We start from the raw sequence: 11853 nt of genomic DNA, 5'->3' as shown, positions 1-11853 counted from the left end.
CCATCCAACCTCACTGAGCTCGAGCTGTTTTGCAAGGAGAAATGGGGAAAAAAATCGGTCTCTCGATGTGCAAAACTGATAGAGACATACCCCAAGCGACTTACAGCTGTAATCGCAGCAAAAGGTGGCGCTACAAAGTATTAACTTAAGGGGGCTGAATAATTTTGCACACCCAATTTTTATTGAAATATCCAATAAATGTCGTTCCACTTCATGATTGTGTCCCACTTGTTGTTGATTCTTCACAAAAAAATACAGTTTTATATCTTTATGTTTGAAGCCTGAAATGTGGCAAAAGGTCGCAAAGTTCAAGGGGGCCGAATACTTTCCCAAGGCACTGTATTTGCATGATTTTGCATAATTAATTAATGATTACCGTTTTGTTCTATTCATGTGACCGACCAATACTGTTTCATAATATGTGACAGACCAACATCTCACGAGGCTTCTCCTCTCTAAGTGGAGACCTTGAAACCAATATATTGTCCGTTCTCAAAACAATGTCTGTGTGTATAGCCAAATTGCAGCTACTGACAGTTGATTTGTACAGTCAGCCACTTGCATGAACACAGAAATTGGTTTATAGAACAGCACATGAATAGAACATAGAAAATTGTTATAAGAAAAGCACAAACATTAAAATTCCCATTGCAGTGTCAAGGATCTGCGTTGTACAGCAGATCTCCTATGTGGTGAAGAGTCGAAGGGGCAAGGGGCCATAGTGCTGAAGAAGATATGGCGGTGGATGCTCCACAACCAGTTGCAAATATTTTTTTACGCCAAGCAAGAAATCTTGATACACTCATTGTGAAGGTGGATTTTGTAGCATTTATAGTCAGAGTTATTATTTGTACTTCCAAAAAGGTTTTGTGGCTCCAAGACTTCCTGGCAGAAGCACTGCAAGGACTACTGTTGCCAGAAAATGTACCACCCTCACAGGATCCTTCTGACCCTGAATCGAATTTTGCATTTTAACTGAAAAGCATGTTGATTTAGTTTAGTTAAACTTTTTTTGGTGCTTTGTATGAATATTTTTACCCTTTTTTCCCCCTTTTTGGAGTCTTTGTTATCCACTTGCACAGTAGGTGGCGTAATGCACATCCAATTTTTGCAAACGCCATTATGCCAGAGAAGAAGATGCCTGGCAAGAGTGAGGCGCGCAAGGGACGATACATATTCTAGTCACTCTCGTCGATTTTGTTCGTGTTATGGAAAAACGTAAACTTCATCTAAGAAATATGTTACCTGAATGCCTTTGTCCTTTACAATGGATTCACCTGCTGCAGTTTTTTTCCGGTGACTTAGTGCGATAGTTTAAAAAACTAGTTGATTTCCAGGAATATTTATGCAATATAACTGCTGTGACGAAGAAATTAGCTAGTAACGTTAGCTAGCTAACCTTGCTTCTTGTTAGCTAGGTAACGGGCAGATAAGGAATTATTTCTGCAATTGTGGTTGGCTAGTCCGTACCTAGCCGGTTAAACAATCTAGAACTGGGGACCATAATCCAAAAAGTCAAGGAAAGTCGCTTGTCGAAGAGTTGTTGAGTCCTGCGTTCTCGGCAGGGGTGTCCCACACACAGTCAACAGTCAAGCCGGGAGAAAAACACCCCAGCTGCTAGCTACCTGGTAGCTACCACCACAACGGGCCTTGTTGCTGAGGCGACAATGCTTGAAATAATGTCTGAACACCAAGGTACGTTAAGTGTCAGTTCACATAGTAAATTGATCTAGAGTTGTTTTCTAGCTAGCGGACATTGTTGGTTTTGTTCAAGCCTCCCAGTAAAGCAACTGTTGGTTGTTAAATCACAATGTTAGTTGGTTAACGTTAGCTAACACGTCGCTATAGTTAACTAACATTAGCTGTCAGTTAGCTAGATTGACTTAAGTTGACTGTTTGATACATATTAAGTTAGCTTGCAGAGTTTGATGATAAACTGCGTTTTTATGCAGTAACGATAGATAGCGTAGCTAGTTAACGTTTGCTTAACCATGGCATTGATGTGGCTAATGTAAAATAACCGCTGGCAAGCTAACGGTAGCTAGCTAGCAAGCATAACGTTCCAACCAAATGGGGCGTAATGATTTTTGCTTTGCTAACTAACATATCTTCAACAGTTGACTATCAGTGTTAGATTGTTACAGTAACTAGTTAGCTAGATGATGCTAGTTTGCTAGCCAAGTTCAAAATTCGGGGTTGAGCCGGCTCCTCATGCCAGCTGCTAAAGCTGGCTCACAATGCATGGATGGCATGGTTCAAGTTTGTATGCTAACGTTATCCAACCTAGCCAGCTAGTTACGACTCAACATTTTCACCCGCAAGCACCATGTAACAGTCTTGAATTTGTCGTTGCATCTCTATTGAAGTTATTGACCCGTTGTAAAAAATATAAAGACAACATTGTTGGCGGTAACGTTAGCTAGCTGGCTAACATCGTTACTGGCGAGCAGGGTAGGTATTCACTCGTTTAGGACAACTAGCAAACTAAACAGTCAGTCAGTACCCTTGTCTGGTTAAGTTTTTCATTGCATTAGCGAGCTAACTAGTTGTTCGTTTATTCTCTCGATACATCTCTAGGCCGAACACAAATAGACAGTGGGGAGAATGAGGTTATTATAACCTGAATTGAATTGTACACTTTTTTTTCATCCAAATGACTGTATAAAATGTAAACCGATTAAAGCTAGTATATTAGTTTTTTTCTAAAGTTTCTTATTGTTTTTTTTTATTATACAGATTCGTTATTGAAGTGCAAAACGGAGACTCTGGTAAGTAGACTTCCGGTGTGGTATTCAATTTCACCTCCCCCTTAACATGACCACTCTATTTGGTGATGCATGTACGAGTTATTAGCTTGATTCATGTATGTGTGGATCTCATTCATGTTTTGTTTTCTCTTTAGCCTCCAGAGAGGAGAAAGAGGACCGTCGAAGACTTTAACAAGTTCTGCAACTTTGTCTTGGCATATGCAGGCTATATCCCCAATCCTAAAGAGGTAGGTTAACTAGGCACATCAGGACATAAACCCCGTTTCAACTGGCACTTAAAATTAGAGGCAAATTGAAGATGGCTTGAGAGAAACCCGGGCCAGCACAGCCCAGTTTTAGAACTGGTGCCAGTTCGATTAGAATTGGGGCTGGTGACGCCATTACTATGCAACCATCAGCTGATCACGAGTGGATGATTACACCACGTTTAGCTAGCTCGTCTGAGCTTGTTGCTGCTTGCTAGCACATTGTCAGGCGGTACTGCGATAGTCATACATTACACGAATTACCACCATAGCTGAATCCTTCATTCATTTTTGCACTACACAATACACTTATGACAAGTCAGTCTTCGAATGCTAGCTGCTAGCTACATAACGCTGGCTAGAAAATCAGAGCTGAAACACGCTAGCAAGCAAGCTAACGTGAGCTAGCAGGAATTTTAGCTGGCCAGGTCGTATTGAATGGAAACTATCAAACCCGTCGTCTGGTTTCCTTGGTTAGCTAGCTAATAGCCAATGTCATGGCTAACAAAAATGGAATGTATAGCTAACTAGCTAACCTGTTGTGCTAGCGACGAGGCTAACCGTTTAGCTAGCTAGCTAACATTAGAAAGCTAAATACATGTCTGTCTGGCAGGAGTATGTGGTAACGTAAGTTACAGCATGGTGGGGGCGAATTAAATTATTCAACATCTTGCTAGCTAGCAACATTAGCGAAGGCTGCTAGCAATATGACATTTCTAATTTCTGAAGGAAGTGAGAACTAGTCGAGCTAGCCAACCTAGGCAAGCCCGACCCGGTTTACTTCTGTGTAGGCTGGACACGTGCCATTTTAAACAATTCTTTTTTCTGATAACTAGTTAATTTAATCCACCGTGGAGTCCAGTTTCATAATATTACCATATGTCCCAGCTGCTTGCCGTAGTTTTGAAGAAATCGCGAAAACCAGGCCGTATTTATGACATTTTTCACCCCGCCAGCTCCTATTAGTTCTATTGAGCACTAACTAGCCTTCCGAATGTTCTATTTCCAGTTTGTTTTACGTCACAATGCCTGCTTCCCTATTGTTGACTATGAGACCTGCCCACGTTTGTAGTAAAAATGTAAACAAAAAACGTCTCATGGAACTCTTGAGGTCCTCCCAGTGTTTACTATAGGGAAATACAGGTATGTCTGTCTATTTTGTCAAATATCTCGCAATGTGTATATTTAGATTTTTTTCTCGAAATGGATACCATTTTAATCAGGATCAATCTCTTTCTAATTACATAAGGTTGGATAGCGTACTCTGCTATCATCGATCGCCAGGCCAGAAATAGTCAAAAGTAGATTGTTTTTGCCCCTACTTTTCCTTATGCAAACATAAGCACACTTGGCACTATCAAGGTGTGGATGTTTACATTTAAAAATTTAAAAAAAACTTTGCCCCCTTTTCTCCCCAATTTCGTGGTAACCAATTGTTCGTAGTTACTATCTTGTCTCATCGCTACAACTCCCGTACGGGCTCGGGAGAGACGAAGGTCGAAAGCCATGCGTCTTCCGAAACACAACCCAACCAGGCCACACTGCTTCTTAACAAGGATATCCCTACCGGCCAAACCCAGACGACGCTAGGCCAATTGTGCGTCGCCCCATGGATCTCCCGGTCGCGGCCGGCTGCGACAGATCCTGGGCTCGAACCCAGAGTCTCTGGTGGCCCTAGACCACTCCGCCACCCGGGAGGCTGGATGTTTACGCTCTACACAAGTTTTTTTTCAGTTTCATCCTAAGAACAGATTGTAGTGGTAAAATAAAAAGGGATACATTTGTTGGTGAAATTGAGTTCTAAGCGTCACTCCAGTCAAAAGTCTCTGCCAACGTTCGATTCCATTCATTAGCTATGGGCTCGCGCTAGTGTTCCAGCTTAGGCAACGTTCTTTTGCCAATTTTTAGCCTTGGGTGAATTTTGACTCGTTCTATTGTCCATCCTACTCCGTGCCAATGAAAACTATAGAGTAGCAAGGACAAACCTGTTTTGGTGGTTTTATGGCATATCATCAAAATAAACATCACTGCACATTTTTGTACTCATTCAGCAGTTTTTATCTGATTTAAGTACTATACCATTAGAAATTAATGTTTAAAGTTCCATTTATATTCCTAAAACGTACATTGAAAATTATGCTGTTTCTGCTTCCTGTTGACAATGCATATTGATAAATAGCCCAAACAGTTTGTCCAAATCAATAACCAATATGCAGTAACAGTTTGATGTAATGAAAACATAATACATTTTATCTAAACATGTTCAACAATATTAATCATATCACCTCTTTATATTTAACGAGCACCTTATAAACTGCATAAGCACCCAAAACCCCTTACAAATGGCAATAAATCACTCATCGATTGGGGGGGATGCATTGTTGAAACTACCACTACTCAAAAACCACCTGGAAACTCAAGATATTTATTTTACTTAACTGACCACCCCCAGAACAGTCAACTACATTTTTGAATGTTGTATTTTGATATCAGAATCACCAAAAATGAAAGAGAAATGCATCACTGTTTTGTCAATCACTCATCGATTATCACGTTGAAATCAATTGCCAGGGGGGCTAGGGAAGGTTGCAGATACTTTTAACTAAAACAGCTCAAAAACCTAATGGAATCACTGGTTAGAGGACAATTTGTAGAAGACTGCTCGCTACATTTTAAAGTGTTGCATTTTTTATTAAAGTTGGTCACCGACATGGTAAGTGTAACGCAACACTTTATGTTAATCACTTCCATCGATATCAAGCTGAAATCATTAGAACGTGGCAAATGTTTGGTGTGCAGCGCTGTTTAAACTAACACTATTCAAAGGCCACACGGGAACTTAGATTTACCTAATACATGGTTGGTTAGATTAGAACTTGAAGGCATATACAGTTGAAGTCAGAAGTGTACATACACCTTAGCCAAATACATTTAAACTCAGTTTTTCACAATTCCTGATATTTAATCCTAGTAAAAAAAGAATCTCTGTTTTAAAACGGTTAGGATCACCACTTTAGTGCCTTGTTGTGAACACAATGCATGGTTTTATTCTGTACAGGCTTCCTTTTTACTGTCAATTATGTTAGTATTGTGGAGTAACTACAATGTTGTGGATTGTAGTGACTGGGTGTATTGATACACCATCCAAAGTGTAATAACTTCACTACTTAAAAGGGAGGGACCTTACAAATAATTGTGGGGTACAGAGATGAGGTAGTCATTAAAAAATCATGTTAAACCACTTGACTTTTTAAGCAAATGTTTACTCCTGAACTGATTTAGGCTTGCCAAAACGAAGGGGTTAAAATACGTATTGACTCAAGGTGTTTCAGCTTTCCATTTTTAATTTATTTGTATAAAAACAGATCTAAAATTGGTATAATGGGGTATTGTGTGTTTATTTATTTTATTTTATTTTACCTTTATTTAACCAGGTAGGCAAGTTGAGAACAAGTTCTCATTTACAATTGCGACCTGGCCAAGATAAAGCAAAGCAGTTCGACAGATAAAACGACAGAGTTACACATGGAGTAAAAACAAACATACAGTCAATAATGCAGTATAAACAAGTCTATATACAATGTGAGCAAATGAGGTGAGAAGGGAGGTAAAGGCAAAAAAGGCCAAGATGGCAAAGTAAATACAATATAGCAAGTAAAATACTGGAATGGTAGTTTTGCAATGGAAGAATGTGCAAAGTAGAAATAAAAAAAAATAATGGGGTGCAAAGGAGCAAAATAAATACATTAAAATTAAATACAGTTGGGAAAGAGGTAGTTGTTTGGGCTAAATTATAGGTGGGCTATGTACAGGTGCAGTAATCTGTGAGCTGCTCTGACAGTTGGTGCTTAAAGCTAGTGAGGGAGATAAGTGTTTCCAGTTTCAGAGATTTTTGTAGTTCGTTCCAGTCATTGGCAGCAGAGAACTGGAAGGAGAGGCGGCCAAAGAAAGAATTGGTTTTGGGGGTGACTAGAGAGATATACCTGCTGGAGCGTGTGCTACAGGTGGGAGATGCTATGGTGACCAGCGAGCTGAGATAAGGGGGGACTTTACCTAGCAGGGTCTTGTAGATGACATGGAGCCAGTGGGTTTGGCGACGAGTATGAAGCGAGGGCCAGCCAACGAGAGCGTACAGGTCGCAATGGTGGGTAGTATATGGGGCTTTGGTGATAAAACGGATTGCACTGTGATAGACTGCATCCAATTTGTTGAGTAGGGTATTGGAGGCTATTTTGTAAATGACATCGCCAAAGTCGAGGATTGGTAGGATGGTCAGTTTTACAAGGGTATGTTTGGCAGCATGAGTGAAGGATGCTTTGTTGCGAAATAGGAAGCCAATTCTAGATTTAACTTGTAGGCCACATACAAAAAAAAACTAAATTTAATCATTTTTAAATTCAGGCTGTAATACAACAAAATGTGGGAAAAGTCCAGGGGTGTGAATACTTTCTGAAAGCATGTTTTATTCTTTAGTCTAAGATGTTGGGGAGGGGGATGCTATGCTGACATAGGGAATTGTTTTAAGGTAATTATACTGTGGATCATATAGCTATTTGATGTTGAATTTTAGGACCCCTTTACATATAAAAAAAATAAATTATTTGATAAAAATATCTATTTTTGTATTTACTACTAAAGCACAAAAACTCCCCCCAAAAATTACCCTCTCTTTCTCCCCTATTTCATGGTATCCAATTGGTAGTTAGTCTTGTCTCATCGCTGCGCCTCCCGTACGGACTCAGGAGAGGCAACTGTCGAGAGCCGTGCGTCCCCCAAAACACAACCCAGCCAAGCCTCACTTCTTGACACAACGCCCGCTTATCTCGGAAGCCAGCTGCTCCAATGTGTCAGAGGAAACAACACTGTACACCTGGCGACTGTGTCAGCGTGCATTGCGCCCGGACCGCCACAGGAGTCGCTAGAGCGTGATGGGGTAAGAACATCCCTGCCGGCCAAACCCTCCCCTGACCTGGATGACGCTGGGCCAATTGTGCTCTGTCTTATGGGTCTCTCGGTCGCGGCCGGCTGCGACAATCGGGACCGAACCAGGATCTCTAGTGGCACAGCTAACTCTGCGATGCAGTGCCTTAGACCACTGCGCCACTCGGGAGGTCCAGCCCATAGAAAGTAATTGAATAACAGTAAAATTGACAGTAAAAAAAAGGAAACAAGGTTTTGACGTCTGTCCAAAACCTAGGAGATATTAAGAAAACAACGGAGAAAAAGAAGTCTTGACATTCGTAGAGCAAAATGGAGAATCTCCCCTTTCTACAGTGGGGTCCCATTTAGTTTGTAGCCCAAACGGTTCGTACCGTTTTTTAAAATTGTGTGTGGTTGTGATAATTGTATTTATTTTTTGGTGGGCACTCATGGTCTGACAAACACCACTCTGCTACCTTTAACCGCAGATGCGGAAGTGCTACACTGGCTGAAGAGGTGGATTGAGACTCATCCAATGCAAAAAACAATATCTAGCTTATACTGACTGATTTTGATGGATAATTTTATGTAACACAGATTGACGCACCGGTGTGTCAATCAACTCTAGGGGGTTAAGTAACATTTATAACCCTATGCATCAAGTATTGTTTGTCCTATACTGTTTTTCTTCCTCATTGGTCTTTCTCTACATCTGTGGCTGTGTAGGAAGGTCCGTGGTCGCCAGCGTCCTCCAGCTCCCCACACAGCTCAGGGGCATCGGGAGAAAGTGGAAGCGGCGGCAGCTCTGGGGGGGCCAGCTGGGGAGACGGAGGCAATGACCTGCACACCATCCACACGTTTGTCCACAAGGCTCGTGCCAACAAGGGTAAGAGCATGCGCCACATGCACTCGGACAGCTCCCTGCTGGACAAGATGCGGCTGAAAGACTCTTTGTACGACAGCCAGGCTGCCAGCAAGGCAGAGCGCAAGAAGGACAAAAAGCTCAAAAAGTTGTCAATGGGTTCCGCCATTGGTGGTGCGGCTGACAGCGGGAGCAGTGGCGGTGAGAAGAGGGCCCGCATCAAGCGCAGCAAAAATCCCAAGCAGCCCAAAGCCCTCAAGAAGCTTAAGAGCTCGGCCACCCAAAGTGAGACAGACTCTGAGACCGGCCACGCCCACCCCGGGGAGCGCTCGGTCCAAGAGCACCTGACAGGGCACAGTGTCTCCTCCCCAGGGATGCAGGGGCTGGCCAAGATGCAGGCAGGGATGCAGGGGCTGGCCAAGATGCAGGCGGAGGAGTCCAACCGGGACGCAGAGATAAGTTCGAGCGAAGGTGAGACATGGATAGCCGACGAGGACATCATGGTGGAGTCAGGTAAGCGATTTCATTCTGACCACGCCATGGACAAGAAAGCACAAATATTTTTGTTGCTGTAAATGTGTGTGCCCTGTCATTTCCACACAAAAAGCCTGATCACTTCACTTCAGCTTTTCTAAGTGTATGGCTACTGTTTTCTGGCAATATGCTTTGCTGCTTGGCTTACAATGGATCGATATTAGTGCACTGACCTGTTCCCTGAGGTCTAAACCAGAGGCTCATACAAGGTTTGCTTTTCTTGGGCATAAATAAGGGAAAATGTGGTATTTTAATTTGAACCTGCTTGGTAACAATAGGTACTTTATTGTATTTGTTATAAGTCACTGAGGAATAATTAATGGGTCATCATTATGTAAATCTGCTGTTTCTATGTAGTTCATCAGTAAACACCAAGTAATTAGGGGGCCATAAATTAAAACCTCTGTAAACAAACAGTTGAAGAGCTTTTTCTTTTTGAAAACCTTTGCCCCTGTAAGGTGCCCACTGAACCCATCCCTGTTTGTCCCACTGAGGTGCCCCCTCTTACCTCTCTTCTCCCTCCTTCCCTGCCCAGGTGATGACTCTTGGGACTTGATCACCTGTTACTGCGGCAAGCCGTTTGCGGGGCGACCGATGATCGAGTGCAACCAGTGCGGAGTGTGGGTCCATCTGTCATGCGCCAAGATCAAGAAGTCCAACGTCCCTGACATCTTTTACTGCCACAAGTGCAGGGACACGCGACGGTCGGGGCCAAAGAAAGACCCCTAAAGATAGAGGGGTGGGAGGGACAAAATCCCTCTTATATCCCTTTTCAATCTACCCTTTTTTTCTGTGTACTATTACAACCAAGTTTTTTTTCTGCAATGCCAACAGCTGATTGTTAACCCTCATCTGGACGGCAACTGTATTATTAGTTTTTTTCTAGGTGTTTTTTTGACAATCACCATCCCCACTTATTCATGTAGGTTCTTTGTCATGTTCTGCCTCTGTGAAAACTGTACTAAAACAGGAAGACATTGGAAGGAGATCTTTTTATTATCTGTAACATACAAATAGACACACTTTTGCTCCGTAGTCTTACTAAATTGAGACTGGCTTCCTTTTTTTTCTTCATTGAAATGCTAAGGCAACCATACAGAGATCCATTTCCTGGCTTTTACATTAAGGTCATAGCATAAGGTGCATGACATGGTATAGATAATTATTTATTTACAACATTTGATGGGCTGCTTTTCTGTCAACGTTCAAAGGAAAAAGCTAGTATTTTATAATGGTACATCCACTTTTGTCAGACCCTCTGTAACCAGTGTTCAATGCGACTGCCACACCATGGCAGAGGCACAACAAAAAAATATTTTTAGGTCTAGAAAGGGTCTCTCGTGTTGTTTTTTTGCTACTTTTTTCTTATGTAAGCTTTCAATTTTGGCATTTGTTTATTAGTTTCTGTCTTACACTCAGTACCGCTTGCCAAAGTGTTAAGCCCCTATAGGATTTCTCTCATCAGAGGTTTTCTGATTGAAACAATACCATATCAAATTTGAATGGTTCGATCTATTCCATAGAAATATGCACAAACTTGTGCTACAACAGTGCCCTAAAAGTCAAGCCCAAACCAAACACCCCTTTTTTTGTGGTTATTTCATTTGAAAGTTAATTGCTTTTGGCAATTGCTAATACACTAACTTTTAAACTAAGGTCTGTGCTGTAAAGTTTTTAGATCCAGCCCATAACCAGTAAATGCATTTTTTTTTGTCAACTGGTGCAGTATAAGCTTTGAGGAGTGGGTCAACATCTGCTACATCACCACTTGATTACTTTGAGTTCCCTCTGCATGACAATGGAATACCATGACTACCCTTTGGTTGCGGTTTGACTTGGCGACAGACTTCAAAATCCTCCAATGCTTGTTCTGTGCTTTTTTTGTTGTTTTTATTCACATTTGTGCGTTTTGTTTTTCATTAGAGACTTCTGGTTTGGGAGATTGACGTGATTGTTGTAAACTGTCGTGACGGAAAAAGTTGGAGCCATTTCACCTTGTAGAAGTGGCTTGAACATCTTTTTGCATGAATGGTTGTAAAATATATATTTTGTATTTCATGTTATTATTTTTGTTTAAAAGTTCAGAAAACTCTAGTTGAGATTTGTTTCCAAATCAGAGAACATACAAATCCCTCACCCTCATAATTCTCATTCGTGAAACAAAGTAGACTGTTTGTATTGTACAGAAAAGTAAGTTGATATCACCAGAGTTGTGGCAGGTCCTTTTATGTTGGTTGGTTTTACCTTGCTTTTTGTTGGTGGGAGAGTCATGTTTAGTCCCCAAAAAGCAAATGCACTCTCTCCACCACCCTTCGATTCTCTGTATATACCCTGTTCTTCGATAACTGTACATATTTGAAAGTGAAAAGAGAGGAAAAGAAAGCCTAGCAGATGTTATATTTTCGGCCTCTGGTATTGTTTTTCTTTAACTGTAGCTTGAAAAATAAAATCTTTTTTGGGGATCACCTGTTCTCTTGTTTTTCCCCAATATATGTGACTTCGGTAAATATAAGGAATGCATTTT

The 11853-nt window shown here is 41.4% G+C and overlaps 1 protein-coding gene across 1 annotated transcript; it reads left to right on the top strand.

Annotated features, from left to right (window-relative positions):
- The first annotated feature begins 1083 nt into the window (after nucleotides 1-1083).
- LOC109906561 (PHD finger protein 23B) lies at nucleotides 1084-11794 on the top strand. The gene is made up of 5 exons (XM_020504310.2): nucleotides 1084-1695; nucleotides 2737-2768; nucleotides 2903-2995; nucleotides 8660-9308; nucleotides 9865-11794. Exons 1-5 carry the CDS (start codon nucleotides 1668-1670, stop codon nucleotides 10056-10058), a joined length of 996 nt encoding a protein of 331 aa, XP_020359899.1. The 5' UTR covers nucleotides 1084-1667; the 3' UTR covers nucleotides 10059-11794.
- Nucleotides 11795-11853: the final 59 nt, after the last annotated feature.

The sequence above is a fragment of the Oncorhynchus kisutch genome, linkage group LG16 (assembly GCF_002021735.2).
Source record: "Oncorhynchus kisutch isolate 150728-3 linkage group LG16, Okis_V2, whole genome shotgun sequence".
In the NCBI taxonomy this organism is placed as follows: domain Eukaryota; kingdom Metazoa; phylum Chordata; class Actinopteri; order Salmoniformes; family Salmonidae; genus Oncorhynchus; species Oncorhynchus kisutch.
This window is presented reverse-complemented; position numbering and strand designations above follow the sequence as displayed.

What these genes read in the sequence shown, in the direction of transcription:
- LOC109906561 (XM_020504310.2), top strand. Translation starts at nt 1,668, where the DNA reads ATGCTTGAAATAATGTCTGAACACCAAG. An exon ending in ATATCCCCAATCCTAAAGAG is followed by an intron (nt 2,996 to 8,659) that starts GTAGGTTAACTA and finishes GTGGCTGTGTAG; the next exon opens with GAAGGTCCGTGGTCGCCAGC. An exon ending in GGACATCATGGTGGAGTCAG is followed by an intron (nt 9,309 to 9,864) that starts GTAAGCGATTTC and finishes TTCCCTGCCCAG; the next exon opens with GTGATGACTCTTGGGACTTG.